General features: G+C 52.4%; 1 protein-coding gene and 1 long non-coding RNA gene across 2 annotated transcripts; both read right to left on the bottom strand.

Annotated features, from left to right (window-relative positions):
- Window positions 1-13,424: 13,424 nt before the first annotated feature.
- Window positions 13,425-16,050, bottom strand: LOC308072322 (microtubule-associated protein 1 light chain 3 gamma-like; the record flags this gene model as incomplete). Its single annotated transcript, XM_080408982.1, has 3 exons — window positions 13,425-15,135; window positions 15,720-15,925; window positions 16,003-16,050. The coding sequence occupies 3 exons, from the start codon at window positions 16,048-16,050 to the stop codon at window positions 14,760-14,762; spliced, it is 630 nt and encodes a 209-aa protein (XP_080265108.1). The 3' UTR covers window positions 13,425-14,759.
- Window positions 16,051-17,146: 1,096 nt separating this feature from the next.
- On the bottom strand, window positions 17,147-19,941 carry LOC308072539. The gene is made up of 2 exons (XR_013931701.1): window positions 18,694-19,941; window positions 17,147-18,516 (listed from the first exon to the last, which is right to left on the bottom strand). It is a non-coding gene; the product is annotated as an uncharacterized lncRNA (long non-coding RNA).
- Window positions 19,942-20,411: the final 470 nt, after the last annotated feature.

The raw sequence follows: 20,411 nt of genomic DNA, 5'->3' as shown, positions 1-20,411 counted from the left end.
AGGGAGCAGCCGCTGGTTGCTGCGCTCGCTGGTCCTGTATCCCGATTCAGCGACGGATGGACGGCCTGGACGGCGATTTTTTTCCCAGGATAAGTCATGGAGCAGCACATCCCCGTTCCCGCGGGAAGACCTTGGCTGGATGCTCCAGCCGCGTGTCAACCCTTGGACCCGTCACCAGCGTGGTGACACTGACAGTAACCGCTTCCGACGGGATCGTGTTTGAAACCTTCACTTTTCCGGAAGGATCATTTAAGGAATTTCTTCTGGTTTCTTTCCAGACCCTGAGGAAGAAGCTTGTCGTATCCTGGGAAATCAGGAGCCAGCTTGGAGGCAGGGCTGGCGCGGGGGGAGGGGGGGATGCTTTTCCCCAGCTCCCTCAGCCCACCAGGAGGATGCTGAAGGTGAGAGACAGGTGGGAAGGGGGGACGGACCCCGTGCTTGTCCCCCCACCCCAAAACCGGGCTCAGGAATGATTTTCCACCCCGTGCCGGTGGCTCTCGCCGCGCCGCGGGAGGTGGCATCCATCACTGTCAAGTGCCGTTATCAAAGCGGAGCTGAGGAGCTCCGGATCTGTCCTCCAGCTGGTGACGCAGCAGCTTCCAGCCCTGGGAAGGAGCTTGGGAAGGGAACTGGGAGCCGTGTCGGACTTCCAGGAAAAACGCACCTCTCTCACCGAGGGAAAGGTTTATCCTGGGGGAAGTGGGTCTAGGAGAGACAGGGAAGCTCATCCGCACGGCTTTAGGAGCTGCGGTGAATCCCGCCTGGAAGGATCAGTCCTTGGGACACGGGGGATGCTCACGGTGGACATTCCCACCCCGAAAGAAATAATATTATTTTTTTTCAGGGGAAAAAAAAAAAAAACAAAAACCCAGAAGAAATAATTTTTTAATTTTTTTTTTCAGAGGAAAAAACCCCTTTCCTGGGCACACCGTGGAGCAGCAGGCAATATCCTGGTGAATAAACCGAAGTCGGGATGGGGTTAAACAGAGCGTTGGGTTGGGATGAGGGTCCAGGGGTGCTGGGGGGAAGGGAGATGTGACCGAGGGGTTCAGTCCTGACGTGGTCCTGCTCACAAAGGCGCTGCAGAACTTGTGTTTCCTGGAAAAACACCGTCAAGAGAGAAGGGAGGCACTGGGATGGAGCAGGAAGGCACTGGGATGGAGTGGGGAGGCACTGGGATGGTGGGGAGTATCCATCAGGGAAGTACCCATCACAGAAGTATCCAGGGAAGTACCCATCAGGGAAGTGTCCATCAGGGAAGTATCCGTCAGGGAAGTACCCATCAGGAAGTGTCCATCAGGGAAGTATCCATCAGGGAAGTACCCATCAGGGAAGTACCCATCAGGGAAGTATCCATCAGGGAAGTACCTATCAGGGAAGTACCCATCAGGGAAGCACCCATCAGGGAAGTATCCATCAGGAAGTACCCATCAGGGAAGTACCCATCAGGAAGTGTCCATCAGGGAAGTATCCGTCAGGGATGTACCCATCAGGGATGTACCCGTCAGGGAAGTACCCGTCAGGGAAGTACCCATCAGGGAAGTACCCATCAGGAAGTACCCATCAGGGAAGTACCCATCAGGAAGTGTCCATCAGGGAAGTATCCGTCAGGGATGTACCCATCAGGGATGTACCCGTCAGGGAAGTACCCGTCAGGGAAGTACCCATCAGGGAAGTACCCATCAGGGAAGCACCCATCAGGGAAGTATCCATCAGGAAGTACCCATCAGGGAAGTACCCATCAGGGAAGCACCCATCAGGGAAGTACCCATCAGGAAGTACCCATCAGGGAAGTACCCATCAGGGAAGTATCCATCAGGAAGTACCCATCAGGGAAGTACCCATCAGGAAGTGTCCATCAGGGAAGTACCCATCAGGGATGTACCCGTCAGGGATGTACCCGTCAGGGAAGTACCCATCAGGGAAGTACCCATCAGGAAGTATCCATCAGGGAAGTATCCGTCAGTCCCAAGAGCAGGAGCCGATGGGGAAGCAGCAGTTGTGGGGCTGAGGATCCTGGGAAGAGTGGGGTCTCCACCACCAAAGCAGCAGCACCCAAATCAGCACCCCTGGGTCCCATCCGTGCCGGGGGAGCTCGGGGTGGGAGTGGGGTGGGGGTCTCTTTCCCTTTGGATAAATGGCTGCCGGGCCCTTGCCCACGGGGCTGGGCTGGTGTCCCCGTGCACCCCGGGAGCATCCATGAGTTTTCCCACAGCCTTCCCTGGGATTTGTGTTCTCCAGGCTTTCGGAACTGGTATCCCGAAGGGCACATGGACAGACGGGAGCGGCTTTATTTAACACTGCCATTTCTAATTGTCCATAAAAAAAAATATATAAAAAAAAGAAACCACCCAGGGAGCGCTCGGTGGCTCGGCTGGGGAACGCAATTATTTTTCCGGGCTCCATCTAAGCCTCGTTACTGAATTTCTTGATCCTTCAGATCCTTCTCCCCAGGGAACTCACAAGCGCAGCAAAATCCCATTGGCACGATCCCGTCTTTGCGTCCGCCAGAGCCCCCTCCACTCCTCCATCACGCCACCCCCCCGTGTCACTTTGCATTTCATTAACATTCCGGCTAAATTGCTGAATTAATCCCGTATTTTCCGATCGGTGCTTCCAGCCTCCTGGCACTGATGGTTTTTATGGCTCACCCTACTCGGAAGGACTTTTGGGGGAGGCAAAGGTTGGAGGAGGAGGAGGAGGATGGAACCTGCATCTCCAGGACCTGGTCCCACCTGGGAGCATCACCGGTGGGACCAGCGCTAGATTAAAAATCCGTTATCTCCGCTTTTCCACCACCCGTAGCTCTCGTGGGTGAAAGGAGAAACATCTCCCAGCTTCCAAATATCCCAGGAAAAAGCGATGTCCCTCCTTGGGAGGTTCCTGGGTGTCCGCTTGGATGGTGCCTGGACCTCTAGATGTAGCTCTTGAGCTGTTATAGAAGATGAAACCCCAACCACCCCCCGCAAAAAAAAAAATCCCAAACAAACCACCTCCCTGCAGGGCCGTTTTGTGCCCCTGCCTGGCATCTGCCCAGGGACTGGCTTGTGCATCCCATAGTTCTGCAAACACAACCTTAATTAGATCATCAACTGGATCTAATTTGCTGAGTTTCCCCCCCCCCTTCCCCCCACACCCCCTCCCCCCCCCCCAGTTTCATCACAGATCCGGCTGCGCGCGGCGCTGCCAGAGCTGCTGGCAGCATCCAAGGATGAGGCTGGAGCGTTTAGCTTTTCCCTTAATGAACTTTCCTGCTCATTATTTTTAATTCATTTCCAGCTTCCATAAGAAGTGGCCGGGCTGTGGTGCGGGACTCATCCTGCCCGGGGGCATCCTGGAGGGTTTGGGGGGAGGGAAACGATGGTTTGTGCCTGGTCCTGGCTAGGAGAGGGGATGGAGAGAACAGGGATGGACTTCATATTTTAATTAATTTTTTTTTTTTTTTTTTTGCCTGCAATTTAGCACAAAGCCCCTTTTCCTCAGCCCGGCTGGGCTCGGAGGGTGCTGACGTGGGTGCAAAGCCAAGCTGCAAGGTCAAGAGCGGTGCTGGCTGGGCAGGGGGGCTGCTGGAGACCCCCTCGCCCGCAGCAAAAGGCATCGGGGTGCAGGACCCCCACATTTCCTCGCACCCCTCCCCCCCCCTCCCCGGGCTCTTTGTGGGTGCTGAGGCGGAGGGAGGCTGGAAAGGGGGGCTGGGGGTGCCCTGGTGGGTGAGGAGGGACTGGGATGGAGCATGAAGGCACTGGGGTGGAGGGGAGGAACTAGGAAGGAGCAGGAAGACACTGGGATGGAGGGGAGGCACTGGGATGGAGGGGAGGCACTGGGATGGAGCAGGAAAGCACTGGGATGGAGGAGACGCACTGGGATGGAGCAGAAAGGCACTGGGATGGAGTGGGGAGGCACTGGGATGGAGTGGGGAGACACTGGGATGGAGCAGGAAGGCACTGGGATGGAGGGGAGGAACTGGGATGGAGCAGGAAGGCACTGGGATGGAGTGGGGAGGCACTGGGATGGAGCAGGAAGGCACTGGGATGGAGGAGAGTTTTTCGAGTTTTCAGGATTTTTTTTTATTATTATTTTAATTTTTTTCCTGGCGGCTTTTTTGCTTCTTTTTTCATTAATTAATGATTAATCACCGCTCACCTGGCGCGTTTCGCTTCCTCAGTGAGCTGCTGGGAGCGATGGGATCCATGGAGCATCCAGAGCCAGAGCTGAGCCCGTTTCCCTTTTCCCGGAACTGAGTCCATTTCCCTTTTTCTGGAACTGAGCCCATTTCCTTTTTCCCGGAGCTAATTAGTGCCAGGGTTTATGATTTTCAGGTGGCTCATTAAACCTGCTGCCTCCAAACACCCCGGGAGGGAATGATTTTTATTTTTTATTTTTTATTTATTTTTTTATTTTATTTTCTGGGCAGGGATGGAAATTTCCTGCCCGTCCGTGGAGTGGGGGATCCTTCTTCCGGGGGAAATCCGGCGGGAGGTGGAAGGGCTGGAGCTGAAACCAGGAAATGGGATGTGGGGGGGTTGGGGGGGGCTGTGGGTTGGGGGGGGAGGGCGACGACTGTGGGATGTGGGGGGTTGGGGGGGCTGTGGAATGGGGGTAATTTTTTTTTTTACATTGCAGGACAGTGCAGAACTTAGGGGTGAATATTTTTAATTTTTTAATTTTGTTTTTAAATCACAGAAGAGCCCAGAAGGGCTAAACATTTTTAAATTTTTAATTTTTTAAATATTTTTTAATTTTTAAAAAATTGCAGGAGAGCCCAGAAGGGCTACATATTTATTATTTGTTTAATTTTATTTTTAAAATTGGAGAAGAGACCAGAAGTAAGGGGTGAACACTTTTTAATTTTTTTTTAATTTTTTTTCTTTTTTAGCCACCCTAGCTCCACCGGTGGCTCTTAATGAGCCTGGCTGCTTAATTACGCTGGGCACCCTGCTGGAGCAGGGAGAAGCCCCTGAGCCCCCCAGAGCCTTCACCCCACTGACCCCCCACCAAGATAAATGAGGAACCTTCGACCCTCTGCACCTCGTCCCTGAGACACGAGGGAACTTTTTTCCTCCGGAAAACCCAGCGTGGTGGGGTTGGCATTTCCTTCCTTGGATTCCCAGTACCTGGATGCTGGAAGCTGTGGGAGCAGGATGGGAGCAGGGTGGGAGCGGGGCTTTCCACCTGCTGGCTCTGGGATGTGGGCATAATCCGGAGCTGTCTGCATCCACGGCTGGTCCTGGGGTGGGAAATCCATCCCCCTTCCCCTTTTCCTCCCCTTTTCCTCCCATTTTCCTGCCCCAACGCCCACCACCAGTGATGTTTTGGCTCAGAGTCGCCCCGGTGCTGGTGGCTTGGGCAGGATGCGCCAGGCACTGGGTGTACCTGATACGTGGGAGATGCTGAGCTGCTCAGGATCTTTGGGCTGTGGTGCTGGTCCCTGCCCCCAGCCCCCCATCTCTGTGGCTGGTCATCCCTCCCAGGCTTCCCATCCTGTCTCGCCATCATTTCCTTACGGGATTTAGCGGCTGAGACCTCGTTTGCTTCCAGAGCTTGATACCCCGTTATCCCTTCCCACCTCCCTGTGTCTCCATCCCCCCCCCCCCCATCCACCCACCCCGTGTCCCACGGGGAGTTTCAGCCCTGTGCGTGCCCCCCTGGGGCTTGTCACCCGCTCGGATGCCATCGGGATTTTCCTGGGGTCCTGGCACAGCTTCCTGGGAAGGCAGAAGGCAAATCCCACAAAATTCCTACTGGGGGAGTTCCAGCCCCCTTAATGAGAAGCGAGTAAATAAACCTGGGGAGGGGGTGTCCCCCACCCCGGCTGGCCGTGACCAAAGGTGCCAGGGTCCCTCTGGAGGGGAGGGGCACCCCCCGCCTGCACCCATCCTGCCTTGGCACCTTGGCTGCAGCCCTCACTGATGCTCAGCTGCATCCCAAGGCTCCAAGGTTTCCATGGCAACTCAGCATCCACGCAGCCAAAAGCTGTGGGGCCCTGCCCAGGCTTGGGGCGGGGGGGGGGGGGGGGGTCAGCATCTTCTCAATGTACCCAAATGTGCCTGTAAATATATAAAAAAATAGATATTCTGTTTATTCTATGAAAAAATGGATGGTTTCTATGTAAAATATCCATCCCATATATATAGTCCTATTTATTTCTCTCTAGATGAGATATAGATATTTTTTTTTTTTTTTTTTTTTTTATTCAGTGCAACTTGGGACAGCCCTCTAGGAAGGTGGATGCGATGCTGGAGGGTATCCAAACGTCCACAGCTGGAGATTCCAGCGGCAAAAGCTTGGCTATGACAAGGTGCCGTGCTTTTCCCAGGATTTGGCCCAGGTGCTGGTGTGGATCCAAGCGTGCCGGTGGCACACGCCAGGCAATTTGGTGCCCGTCTCATTCATTCCTGCATCCCAGATCCCTCAACCCAACGGTCCAGGTAGGATGCTGGATCTACTTCTGCCTCCATCGCATTGTTGGAGGTGATCAATAAGGAAAAAAACGGGAATTAGCCGGCAGCGAGCTCTTTCTCCGGAGCTACGTGCGCGGCCACGACTTTTTTTTTAAAAAAAAAAAAGCTCAAAACCAAGCACCTGGCTTCCCAGGGCTCGGTTGAATGGCACTCAAAGGCAGATGATGACCATTATCCCAATCCATCGCGGCAAAATGATGCATTTCCAGCCCTCCTGAGTGCAGCCGCAATTAATCAGAGCCTATTTATGGCAGGCTATTCATCAACGGCGCGGGAATCATCAACACGGTGGATGGAAGGCTGGAAAGGGAGGCAAAGCGGGAACAGATTTCCATATTAATTGACCTGATGGGTTTTTATGACTTCCAGGGAACGAGGGTGCTGGTTCCAGCAGGATGAGACCTTGGGGGGAGGGGTGGGGGCAAAAGCATGACCTTGAGTTTTGCGTGAATTTAATTTCTTAATTTCTCAGGGGTGTTTTCAACTCAGGATGAGAACCACAAACAGATAGATGGGGTAAAAAAAATAATAAAAATTAATAATTAAAAAGTCACAGTCTTCCATGGTGAATCCAGCTGGGATGGTTGAGCTGGTGGATGGGTTTGCCCGGTTGATGGATTCGGGCAGGAGCAACGTTGGTGATGAAGGTTCTGCTTCGTTATCTCCTCCTGGGAGGTGGGTGGGAGGGAAAGGTGCGAGGTGGGGTTTGAGCCTCAAATTTGGAATGGGTTGGGTTGGGGGGGACCTTGGGAGGTCACCCAGCACCACCCCCACCCCACCCCGCGGCTTCAACGGGACCAGGTTGCTCTTGGGGGTTTGCTGGTAGATGCTGGTGGTCCAGGGGTGGGGGTTTTTGGAGGAGAAGGCAGCAGGTTTTGAGGTCCCCAGGCTATTTTGGGAGCAACAGTCCCTTCCTCCCTCCTCAGCATCTCCATGGGTCGGGAATCCCCTTCCCTCCCTTGTGCTGGGGGGTGGGAGCATCCCAGCCTCACCAGTTTGCAAAAGAAAATCCTTTGCAGGGTAAAAAACCTTTGGTTTTCCTCCTTTATCCTGCAAAGTACGGAAAGAGCCAGGGCAGAAGGAAAAGGCGCCTCGTGCACAGATCACAAAATTTCCTAGGCATCAAGGCTTCCCACCGGGAACACTTATCATGGGGAAAGAAAAAAAAAAAAAAAAAAAGAAAGAAAAAATTACTATTTTTGGGTTTTTTAATCCTTTTCCAGCAGTTTGTACATTGGCAAAGCAGGTTGCGGCCCTTGGGGAAATCTTAATTCGAACGAAGCAGCTTTGATGATTTCTGGGGATGGCCAGGGAAAGCTGGGAATTACTTGGAAGCTTCTGGATGAGCTGGGGCTTCCATCTCCTGCATGTGCAAAGGGAGGGTCAGGCAGTGCTGGCGGCGTCATCGTTGGGATGAACCAGTTCCCTCCTCTTCCTCTCCAACTTCATCTCTTCTGGAGCATCCTGGCTGCCAGGAGGTCTGTCCTGGGACCCTGTGTCCCCTGTCTTGCTCCCCTTTATCCTCATGGAAGCTTCTGCTCCCATTTGCAGCGAAGGAGGATGCTTCCAGGATATGCAGAAGCATCTGCCACCAGTCCGGTCCTGCTCAGGGATGCAGCTTTGGATGCTGGGCTGGTTGAGATCCATCTGATCCTGCTCAGGGATGCGGCTTTGGATGTTCCATCTGGTCCCACTCAGGGATGCAGCTTTGGATGTTGTGCTGGTCAAGATCGGTCCGGTCCCGCTCAGAGATGCAGCTTTGGATGCTGGGCTGGTCAAGATTGGTCCAGTCCCACTCAGGGATGTGGCTTTGGATGCTGGGCTGGTCGAGGAGTGGGAGCTCTTCGGATGAGCATTATCCAGAGACACTGATGGCCACCCCAGGAGCAGACAGCCCTCCACCTCGACATCCTTCCAGCCAGGACTTGTCTCCCAGTGCTACAGCCAGAGCACCAGTGGAGAGAAACTGGCGCTTCCAGGTAATCCATGGAGCTGGTGAGTGTCCTCAGGAGGACCTTGGACATTCCTCAAACAAGCCGGTGGTCTCCTTTTGGGTGAGCTGGTCCTTGCGTGGTCCTGGTGTGCCAGGGCTAGCTGTAGAAGCTCCCAGGTGATTTACAGTCCTCAGCACCCATGGTCCTATCCAGCCTCTGCAGAGCTCTTGCACAGTGCCTGCTCCAGGCTTTTTTCCTCTTGGCACCAGGGAGCCCTGAGGTCCCAGCTGGTCGGACCAGGTGGGCATGAAGGATGCTGAGGGATGGGATCTGCAGGGCTGAGAGGTTCAGGCAAAGCCAGGGATGAACCCAGCGGAGGTTGGCAGGCAGAGGAACATCCTTACCCTCTGCTCCCAGCTTTGTCCTGCTCGGATTGCCCGGCCAGGTGGCCACCACGGCCACCTCCACATGCTGTGGGTGGGTGCAGAGCCAGAGGGTGGATGGACCAAGCCAGATCGCAAGGCAGCTCAATGCAACCCAGCCTCTTCTCCTTTCTTCTTCCTTCTCTTTCCTTCTTCCATCTCCTTCCTTCTCCTTCCTTCTTCTCCTTCCTTCTTTTTCCTTCTCTTTCCTTCTTCCTTCTCCTTCCCCTTCCTTCTTCCGTCTCCTTCCTTCTCCTTCCTTCTTCTCCTTCCTTCTTTTTCCTTCTCCTTCCTTCTTCTCCCTCCTTCTTCTCCTTCCTTCTTTTTCCTTCCCTTTCTTTCTCTTTCCTTCTCCTTCCTTCTTCTTCCTTCCCTTTCTTTCTCTTTCCTTCTCCTTCCTTCTTTTTTCTCCTTCCTTCTCCTTCCTTCTTCCTTCTCCTTCCTTCTCCTTTTTTCTCTTTCCTTCTCCTTCCTTCTCCATCTTTCTCCATCCTTCTCCTTCCGGTGCTGTCCCCACCTGCCCTTCTCTGCCGTCATCCTTCCCGGCACTCCTCACTTCCGACCTTTTTCCCACTCCTCGTTTCCTCTCTCCCGCCGGGCTCACTCCGTGCCCCCATCCCAGGCTCGACAATGCCGTGATGCTTTCAGATTTGGCACTTCTTCCTCTTTAATTGCTGCAGTTCGTTGCCTGGGATCACAGATTGAAAGAGCAATTTGTAGAATTTTTGGGTTTGGGTTTTTTTGTTTGTTTTTTTTTTTTTTTTTGGCTGCTGCTGTGCCAAACAGCAGGCACGCAATTAGCAGCAGTGCTAACGGAGCAATTTGGAGCTGATCTGCTGGTTTTTCCTCACTTCCCTGTCCTTCCCCACTTCCAGCAGCAAAATAACCCGTTGAGTTGAGGGGGTGCATCATCCCCCTCCCCCCCTTAAATCACATCTAAAGCCTTTATTTTAAAAGCCATTAATCGTTAATGAACCAGCCGGCGATGACGCTGGATTCCTAGAAGGTTTCTATTCATAAATAAGCATCAATTAGTAAAGTTCCGTCGCGCAAGCTCCGACGAGCGCATCGTGCTGCCAGCTTTTGGCCAGCATCTCGGCACCCATCGGCCGAGGCACTGGGATGCTCGCGGAGGATCCAGCGGGATCTTCCATCTGCTTTGGCCACTGCTCACCCTTGGAGTGATGCTGGGAGCGTGTGTGGAACCCGCTGGCTCCTGGGCACCCGGCTCCGTTCATCCCGGTGCTGTCCATCCAGCTAATTAGGCTTTTTGAAATATAAATTATTCTTTAAAAATATTTTTTTTTTTAGATTTTTTTTGAAAGGTGTTTTAAAAATATCCTGCGACGCGGTTGAGGGGGTTGGTGGTTTATTTCCATGATCTCTTGAAATCTGTATCTTACCTCTGCCTGGTGAGAGGCAGGACAGCTCATTAGCTGCAAATCTGCTGCTAATTGCCTGATGGGGAAGGTGAGTCATTCCCAAGCTGTTCCTTATCCTTGGAGCAGGGAAACCAGCACCAGCCAAGAGAAAATCCTGCCTTTTCGATGCTGCTGGGATACGGCTGCAAGGTGGGGGTCCTATCCAGCTGATGATGCTCAGCCAGCTGGACTCAGCTGGGGGGGATGCTCCGGGGCATGGTGACCCCAGCTCGACCTGGGGATGCTCAGAGCATCCCGCTGGGCTCAGCCAAGGTTGTCTCCTGCCTGGGGTAAGGTCCTGTCACCCGCGTTGACCAGGCTCCGGCAGCTCCCAGGAGCTCCCAGACTTGGAAGTTCAACCTTGAGCAAGGCAACTGCTTAGTTTTCCATTTTGGGATATTGGGATGCACCAGGTGGGAGCGTCTGAGCTCCAACTATAGCAGCAAGGTGCCGAAAACCCATGGGGATGGTGGGAGAGGGTTGGTGGAGGGGGATCACCTAAGAGCAATCCCATGGGGATGATACAGGAAGGTCTTGAGGGAGGGGGATCAGATGGTGGGGGAGGTTTTGAGGGAGGGGGATCACCTAAGAGCAATCCCATGGGGATGGTGGGAAGGTTTTGAGGGAGGGGGATCAGATGGTGGGGGAGGTTTTGGGGGATCACCTAAGAGCAATTCCATGGGGATGGTGGGAAGGTTTTGAGGGAGGGGGATCAGATGGTGGGGGAGGTTTTGAGGGATCACCTAAGAGCAATTCCATGGGGATGGTGGGGGAGGTTTTGAGGGAGGGGGATCACCTAAGAGCATCTCACAAAGGACCAGAGCCCAGGAAGCAGAGTTGAAACCCTTGAGGTACCTTCTTCATCCCCCAGGATCCAAGTTTTGGGAAGCCTCCAGCTGCAGCAGGAGCAAGACGGGGATGGATTACACGCTGGTTGCTTGTCATCATCACCCTTCATGTGACAAACCACCACATCTGGGGTTGGGATAAAGAGGAGCCAGAGGAATCAAGGGCTTAATCACCTCAATCTGGAGATGGCTTCATGATTACGGCTCTCAGGGAAAACATCTATTCAAGGATGAGACAAAAGGAATGAGCCTAATCAGGACTAATGTGTTGGGGGGGGGGCGTTGGCCCCATCACCAGCATCTTCCGAGATGAAAGTCCAATTTACGAAACAAAGGCACAGCAATTTTTCCCACCATAAAGCGTCCGACAATAGAAGATTTACCCACTAACAAACACGCCAAAACGGGAGATGCCAAGGGAATCTTAACGAGGGAGCGAGGATGTCAATCCTGTCCGGCAGATCAAGGAATCTCAGTGCTCCGGAAAAATTTCTGCATCTGCAGCATCTCGGCTGGTCCCTTTGGTCCCTCTAGGGAGTAACAGCATCGCGCGGCAAAGGATGGGGGGAGAAAAGCACTCGGGATTACCGCTGCCTCCTTAACACCCAACCATGGCAACCCCTCCCCCCCCCCCCCCCCCCGCTGAGCCAATTAGCTGCCGTGTAATTAACTTGGAATGATATCGGCAATAAATATGTAATTATATTTGTAGTAGGACGGGTGGCTTGCGGTTACAAATGGCGTGGAGCAAAAGAAATGACCCGGCGAAAAATCCATCAGCATCCCCAAAATCCCATAAAATGCTGGTCGGCAGCTTTTTTGATCTGGTTTCCTAGAAGAAATGAAGGAGATCAGCTTTCAGCATCCCTGCATCCAGAGGAGGGGGGGGGGGGGAGGGGATTCTCCCGGTCTGGAAGCCCAGGATGCGCGGTGTGTCCCCGTGCATCGTGCAAATCGTTGGGCACGATCCTGGTGTTGGGCACCGTGCTGGTACCCGGATCAAGCACAAGGAGTTTATGATCCAAGGGATAAGGCGGGACCGTTGGATGCTTTTGGCATCCAGCATCTTCTGGAAGTCTCCGGAATGGATTCAGCGCTGGTTCTGGAAGGCAGTAAGGACCCTCGTGCACCTTGGCCAAGCCCAGTTGCCTCCCAGTGTATCCCAGGGCTTTACTGGAGCTTGGCCGGTGCTCCCAAGGTTCCTTCATCCCACTAACCTGGGCTGGGTGATGGGAAACCCTTCACCCTCCGGTGCAGCCTTCCCCATAGGCTTCATCCTCATGGAGTAAATCCAGGAAGGGAGGGGAAGCCTCAAAAGCTGTTTCCTTCCAGGTGCCTGGAAGGTAGATGTATTTCCCTGGGAAAACGGGAAAAGGGCAGGAAAGGGGAGCAGGAAGCTCTTTGCCATCCCAGACCAGGGCTTTGCCAGGCTACACCTCGCCTTCTTTAACCCTCTGCTCCAGACCCTTGGTTTCGGCCATTAATTAAGCTAATTAAGAAGGCGAACCTGCTCTGAACCCGTAAGGTGCCACATCGTAGAGCCCTGGGAGCCTTCAGCATTAATTGAACCTTTAATTGTTGTGGGCAGGGAAAACCCACCCCATCCTTCTCCAGGTACCACGCATCTGGCACAGAGACGATACAATAAAATAAGATAAAATAAAACAAAACAAATCAAAATAAAATAAAATAAAAAACCCACCACCACCACCACCAAGCAGGAAGGTGTCTGTGCCAGGGGAGCGAGCGCTGCCTCTGAACATCTGCCTGGGAAGGAGGAGAAAAAGCTATGGTTGGGATAAGGGATGGGGAAGAAGGGGTGGATGGGGAAAAAGGGGGGGATGGGGCAGGCAGCAGCACTTCCCCCCCCCCCCCCCACGGGGGGCAACAACCCCCCCAGCACCGAGCGAACGGGGCCGTAAATATATTTTTCCAGCTCTTTTCCAGGGGGAAATGAGATCTGTGGATCCTCTACACTCAGCCCCATCCTGCTCTGCTCAAAGGGCTGCAGCTCCATACTGGGAGCTTTTCCAGTTTCTCCCAGTGCTCCGGGCAGGGATACCCCTACCTGCACCCCAGGAATCACATGGGTCACCGAGATCACCCCAGGATGATGGGGATGATCTCCCCATCGCCGGGATTCACCCCTTATCATCGGCAAGGGCGCCACACGGAGCCATCACCCCCACCCCCAAAATAATTCCCAGACCAAATCCTCAGCAAAAACCTGCTGCCCCACACTTTGGGGGCTGCACCCGGCGTGGGGGGCATGTACAGCCCCCACATCCCAAACTGCATCCCTGGGCAGGGGGGGAAATCTCTCTTCAACTCGCCCCCCCCCCCCCCCCCCCCAAAAAAAAAAAAGCACATCAGGGAATCTGCTCCTGCCGTTGCAGCAGCTAATTTTCAAGCTTATTTATTAACATTTATTAACATTTTCAGATTAAATGTGCAGGAAATCTTCACCCAGCATGACTGTGTGGCAAGGGGCGAGGGGAACCCCAAATATTGAAGAGGGATTTTGTGGGATGGGGGGGTGGGAAGCCCATGTCCCAGCACAGCACCCCAATTTGAGCTCAGCTAATTGCTGCTGATGGGTTTTTGCTCCGTATCCCCCATCCTCAAGGTGCTGGTTGGAGGCAGAGGGGGGGGGGGGGGGGGTGTCAAGCCCCCCCATTCTGCAGAGGGGAGGGGGATGGGGTACTGTTATTCCACAGGAGGGGGTCTCCCCAGCTGATTCACAATGGTGGGGGCAAAATCCTTGCCCTTCTTGCTCCCCCTGGACCCCCCAGCTTGGCTGCTGACAGCTTGGTGGCCCCCCAAGTTAAGGGCGGCATCACCCCCAAGGTACCAGCCATGTTGAGGTGGCCCCCCAAGTTAAGGATGGCATCACCTCTGAGGGACCAGGTGTGTTCTGGTGGCCCCCCAAGTTAAGGGTGGCATCACCCCCGAGGGACCAGCCGCATTGAGGCGGCCAGAGGCACCAACCCAATATTTTTGTAGCCCACCCCCAAGAGCAGGGATGCTGTAGCAGCGGCTCGAGGATGCTCAGCCTCCCAAAATCCCGCACCGAGCGTGAAAGTCCCCGTCCCCAATCCTGTTAGGAAAAATGTTTAGAAGGAGCCTAAATTTTCCGAGGAATAATAACAAGCTGTAAAACCTTTTTAGAAAAATAACCTTCCCGGGGCTCGGAGGCAACCAGCACCACCTCCTACCGCCTTGGGAGAATAATCTGGATCTAAAGCCGCAGGATTAGGGATGCAGCGAGCGGCGGCGAAGAGCGTTACCGGGCCCGGCAAAGGGAGGGGGGAGGTTCGGTGCAGCCGCGATCCGGGATCCCCCACAGATTTTAAACCAAGTTGGGAGAGAGACATCCCTGATCCCGCCAGCACGGGAGTCCTGGGATGAGTAGCCACGAGGAAACTGCGTTGGAGGAAATGCCGCCAGATGCTTCCTCCTGTGAGGTGTGGGAGGCGGCATTGGAGGAAGTGCCGCCAGACACTTCCTGCAAGGCGTGGGAGGAAGCATCATTGGAAGTTTCCTGTGAGGCAGAGGAGGAAGTGCTGCCAGACGCTTCCTCCTGCAAGGCATGGGAGGCAGCATGGGAGGAAGCACCGTTGGATGCTTCCTGCAAGGCAGAGGAGGAAGTGCCACCAGACGCTTCCTGTGAGGCCTAGGAGGAAGAGTCATTGGAGGAAGCATCACTGGACGCTTCCTGGGAGGTGGCGTGGGAGGAGGCAGTGAGGGAGGAAGCGCCACCAGACGCTTCCTGCAAGGCACTGGGGGAGGTGTTGGAGGAAGCGCTGCTGGACACTTCCTGCAAGGCATTGGAGGAAGCAGTGAGGGAGGAAGCACCGTCAGACGCTTCCCGTGAGGCGGCACTGGAGGAAGCACCAAACATTTCCTGGGAAGCGTAGGTCAGGTAGAGGAAGCCATCCTCATCCCTGTGGTCCCGGTACAGCTCCTGCATGGTGATGGCCATGTTGGGCAGCCCCTTGTCGTTCACCAGCAGGAAGAAGGTCTGGGAAGAGGCCAGGCAGAGCCGCGTCCTTCCGGGAAGGAAACAAGTATTGCTCAGCACCCAGCAGCATCCTGGAAGGAAGTACCCATGGAGGTGCAGGAAAGACCCTTGGACCACCCAGGGGGGCTTCTAGAAGCATCCCCAGGAAGGATCCATCCATAGGGACACAATCCTGGCTCCAGGACCGGTCACCCACAGGGGCACAGCTGGATGTGCCCCAAAACATCTGGGAGGACCAACCCCTCCCCCACATGCTCTCGACCCCCCCATCCCCCAAGTTCTCACCTCCATCTGGCCAGGAGATACCTATCCTTGATGGTGGGGGATGGGGGGATTTCAAGCAGAACCAGGAGCACCAAGGTTCTAAACCAACCAGCAGGGCTGCTAATTACCTACCCCTAATTAACAACCCTGGCTCCCCAAGGAAAAGGGCAGATTGTCACTTTATCCCACCAGGGTGGAGGGATGCTGCTCCTTTGCTAATTGCGAAGGTTAATTGCGCTAAGCTAAGGCTAAACACTTGGCCAAGCTGCATCCAGGCTGGGCTTTCACTCTGGGGTCTCCACCCCCACCCCTTAACCCTGGGGGTCCTCAGGGTCCTTCAGCACCTACCGCAGGGTGACGGTGAACTGGGAGAGGGGCAGGTCCTGGGCCACCAAATATTTGGTCCTGGTCAAGGAGGGCAACGTCTTCTCCTTCTGGTAACGCTCCACGACCACCTGCGGCAGGGAGAGGATGCTGGAGGGTGGGGGAGGGGCTGGGGGACCACCCTGCCGGGGGACCCTGAGAAACAGGGCTGTGGACAGCAGGATGGGGCCCTAAAAATCTGTTAGCCAAGAGTTACAACTCATTTGCCAGCCTTGGTGGCCATGCCAGGATGAGCCACAGCCCTTACCGGGATCTTGTTGGGGTACTTGATCTGGATCTGTGCTACCTCATGCATCCTGGTGGCTGCAGGAAGGGAAAAAAAGAGGGCTCAGGACCATCCAGCACCATTGTCCCCTGCTCTGTCCCCACTGACCTACCAAGGCTTTTCCTCTGCTTGAATGTCTGGGAGGTGCCGGGGCTTGGCTGCATCCCTGGGAGGGGGAGGGGGCCAAGCAGGAGGCTAGAGATGTGAGCAGGATGGGTGCCTGGGGTACTGGGAGCAGCTGGTGCTGCAGGGTGGTTAATATAGCCCGGTCCTGCCCCACCTGGGTGGGGTGGGTGGAGCTGGGGTGCTCAGCAGGGTGCTGGGTGCTGCTGGGAGGGAGGGATAAAAGCTGGGGTGCTCAGCAGGGTGCTGGGTGCTGCTGGGGTGGGTAAATAAATAAATAAAAGGTGCTTAGCAGGGTGCTGGGCTCTGCTAAGAGGGATGGAAAGGAGCTGGGGTGCTCACCTGGGCCCTGCTGGGATGGATAAAATCCGGGGTGCTCAGCAGGGTGCTGGGATGGATAAAATCCAGGGTGCTCAGCAGGGTGCTGGGATGGATAAAATCTGGGGTGCTCAGCAGGGTGCTGGGCTGGGTAAAAGCTGGGGTGCTCAGCTGGGTGCTGTTGGGCTGGATGGACATTCCTCGGACAGGGCTGAGCACCAGCAGGATGCATCCAGTGCCAGCCCAGCATCCCTGCTACGTGCCCTGCAGAATTTATTTTTTTGGGGGGTGTGTGTGTTTAGATTTAAATTTTTAAAAATATTTTAATTTTTTAATTTTTTAAATATTTTTGGTGCTTTTTTAATTTGGGGGAGATTATTTTTTTTTGGGGGGGTGTTATTTTATATATTTTTTTATTTTATTTTTATTTTATTTTTTATTTTTATTTGGGGCAGGTTTTGGGGGAATTTTTAACTTTTATTTACTTAATATTTTTTATTTCTTGATTTTTTAAAAAAATTTATTTTGGGGGGACTATTTTTGAGCAGATTTGGGGGGGATTTTTTTAATTTTTATTTTGGAAATGTTTTTAATTTGTTTTTTAATTGTTAAAACTTTTAACATTTTTTGGATTTTTTTAATTTTGGGAGGATTTTTTAAAATTTTTTATTGTATTTCTTAATTTCCCCCCCCTTCCTTTTCCTTCCTTCTCCAGCCCCCACCCCCTCCCCCGCACAAAAGGAGGTGGCAGGACAGGCGCAGCCCAGCTCATTCCGCCACAGAAACATAAATTAACCTCATTTACATAAATTCCTTGACATCGCGGTGCTTTCTGGCTGCGCCTTGGGAAGGGGCTGCTGCGCACCCGGGTGCATCCCGGCAGGATTTGGCCCCTCCTGGCACAGAGCATCCCCCTCCCCCCAGGGCCGTGACAGAGCAGGGGCTCCTCACCCCTGGCTATTTCCTATCCATAATTAATTTATTTCACATACATACTTAATTTATTTTGCCATTGTGCCGTATAGTCGCCTACTTTGCCATAAAAAAATAAAATAAATAAATAAAAAAATAAATCATCACTGGTTGGGAAAATTCCATTAGCTGTATATATTCCATCTGTGTAGCCCGTTAAGCCATTATAAATTTATATCCCTTATAAATTTAATTCCAGGACATTGGCGTGGGATTTGAAGCAGAGTTTCAGAGGGGGTGGGGGAGGGGCGTTGTCCTCCCAGGTGATATTTTTGGTTTTTTACCAATAAACTGATAAATCCTAATTTTTTTTTCCCTCTATTTGCTAATAAAAAGGAATCGATTACCGTTCCCTGATTTAATTCTGCTTCCAGGCGAGTGCTAATGGCTTCGCCGTGAGAAAAAGTTGATTTTTTTTTAATTAAAAAAAAATATTAAAATCTCCATTTACAATTAGTTCATTAATGGTGAGCATCTATTATTTATTAGTTTAATTTCCAATTATTGCTGTGGTACCGGGCTGGGCTCTGGAATCCTGGGTCGTCATGGAAATGCGATGCTTTCGTTAGCGTGAGCTAATTAATTAAAGATGAAGGGAAATTAGTTTTCGTGATTGGGGGGTGGGGGGGTGGAGCATCCCCCAGGATCCTCCGAGATTAATTTCCTTGAGGAGTAAATAGGGTGGGAAAAATCCCAATAAATTAAAAAAAAAAAAAAAAATTCCCCCGACCCCCTCCAAAGATTTATTTTTAATATTAAAGTGGGAATCGCAGCCCCAGGGTGGGGGAGGGGGGACACTGCCCCTCCCCCCCCAACTCTTGGGGGTCCCTGTCCCCACAGCTGCACTGTGGGGGAGGGGATGCTCAGACGTAGATAAGATATAGACAGGATCTCTCTACATTATTCCACCTATTAATTATCGCTAATAGGTACCTATAGATGCGATTGCTATAGGTTATAGCTAGCAGCTGGGGTTTATAGATTAGATTGCTATATTTTATCGCTAATGGGTATACATTATAGATAAAATTTCTATATTTCATAGCTAATAGCTGTATCATAGGTAAGATTTCTATATGTTAGCTAATATTTGTATCATAAATAAGATTCCTCTATATTATAGCTATATATTATAGACAAGATTTCTATATTTTATAGCTCATAGGTACATATTGTAGCTAACAGCTGTATCTTAGATAAGATTTCTATATGTTACAGCTAACAGGTATACCTTATAGACAAGGTTTCTATATTTTATACCTAATAGCTGTATCATAGATAAGATTTCTATATATTACAGCTAATAGCTATATATTATAGACAAGATTTCTATATTTTATAGCTCATAGGTACATATTGTAGCGAACAGCTGTATCTTAGATAAGATTTCTATATGTTACAGCTAACAGGTATACCTTATAGACAAGGTTTCTATATTTTATAGCTAATAGCTGTATCATAGATAAGATTTCTATATATTATAGCCAATAGGTATATCTTATAGACAATATTTCTATATTTTGTAGCTTATAGGTACATATTATAAACAAGATTTTTATATGTAATAGCTAATAGCTCCATATTACAGACAAAAATTCTATATGTAATAGCAAATAGCCATATATTATAGGTAAAATTTCTATATTTTATAGCTGATAGGAACATATTACAGACAAGAACTCTATATTTAAAAGCTAATATCTGAGTATTAGGGGTAAGATTTCTATGTTTAAGAGCTAATAGCTGTATATTATAAATAAGATTTCTCTAATAATAGTTCAGATTATATATAGCTCATAGCTATGTATTATAGCGAAGATTTCTATATTTAATAGCTATGTGTTACAGATAAGATTTCTGTATTTTATAGCTAATAGCTATATATTTATAGGTAAGATTTCTATATTTTACAGCTAATAGGTACGTGTTACAGATAAGATTTCTATATTTTATAGCTAATTGCTGTATGTTATGGGTAAGATGTCCCCACACATTATAGCTGTCTGTATGGCGGTTGGTCCTCCCCCGCCGAGAAACCACGGATGCTGGGAGGAGGCTTCACCGCAGCATCCTCCACCAGCAGCCCTTTGGCCCTGGGGAAGACCCCCCAACTCCCCCCACCCAGGGCAGCACCCACCATCCCCAAGCCCCTTAACCATCCCCAGCGAGGGGTCCACACGCCCACCCAGGGCAGCACCCACCATCCCCAAGCCCCTTAACCATCCCCAGCGAGGGGTCCACACGCCCACCCAGGGCAGCACCCACCATCCCCAAGCCCCTCAGACCCACCCAGGGCAGCACCCACCATCCCCAAGCCCCCAACCATTCCCAGCGAGGGGTCCACACACCCACCCAGGGCAGCACCCACCATCCCCAAGCCCCTTAACCATCCCCAGCGAGGGGTCCGCATGCCCACCCAGGGCAGGACCCACCATCCCCAAGCCCCTCAACCATCCCCAGCAAGGGGTCTGCACACCCACCCAGGGCAGCACCCACCATCCCCAAGCCCCTCAGACCCACCCAGGGCAGCACCCACCATCCCCAAGCCCCCTACCATTCCCAGCGAGGGGTCCACACGCCCACCCAGGGCAGCACCCACCATCCCCAAGCCCCTCAGACCCACCCAGGGCAAGACCCACCATCTCCAAGCCCCTCAACCATCCCCAGCGAGGGGTCCACACACCCACCCAGGGCAGGACCCACCATCCCCAAGCCCCTCAACCATTCCCAGCGAGGGGTCCACACACCCACCCAGGGCAGCACCCACGCTCCCCAAGCCCCGGCGTGGGCAGAGCATCCCCAGGGCAGGGGGGCTGCGGGCTCGACTCCCAGCGTTTTTTTTTATTTTCACGGCTTATTTTAGCGCCGATGCTCCGGCTGCGTTACCGCTTCCCTTTCCATAAATAATCCTCAATTATGGAGCTCCCGCTGGTTTTTCCTTGGGAGGAAAGTCCCCAGCGGGTCGTGCCGGGCTGCAA

This window comes from Falco punctatus, assembly GCF_963210335.1.
Source record: "Falco punctatus genome assembly, chromosome: 13".
NCBI lineage: Eukaryota > Metazoa > Chordata > Aves > Falconiformes > Falconidae > Falco > Falco punctatus.
The sequence above is the reverse complement of the archived record's forward strand: the minus strand, read 5'-3'. Positions and strand labels throughout refer to the sequence as shown.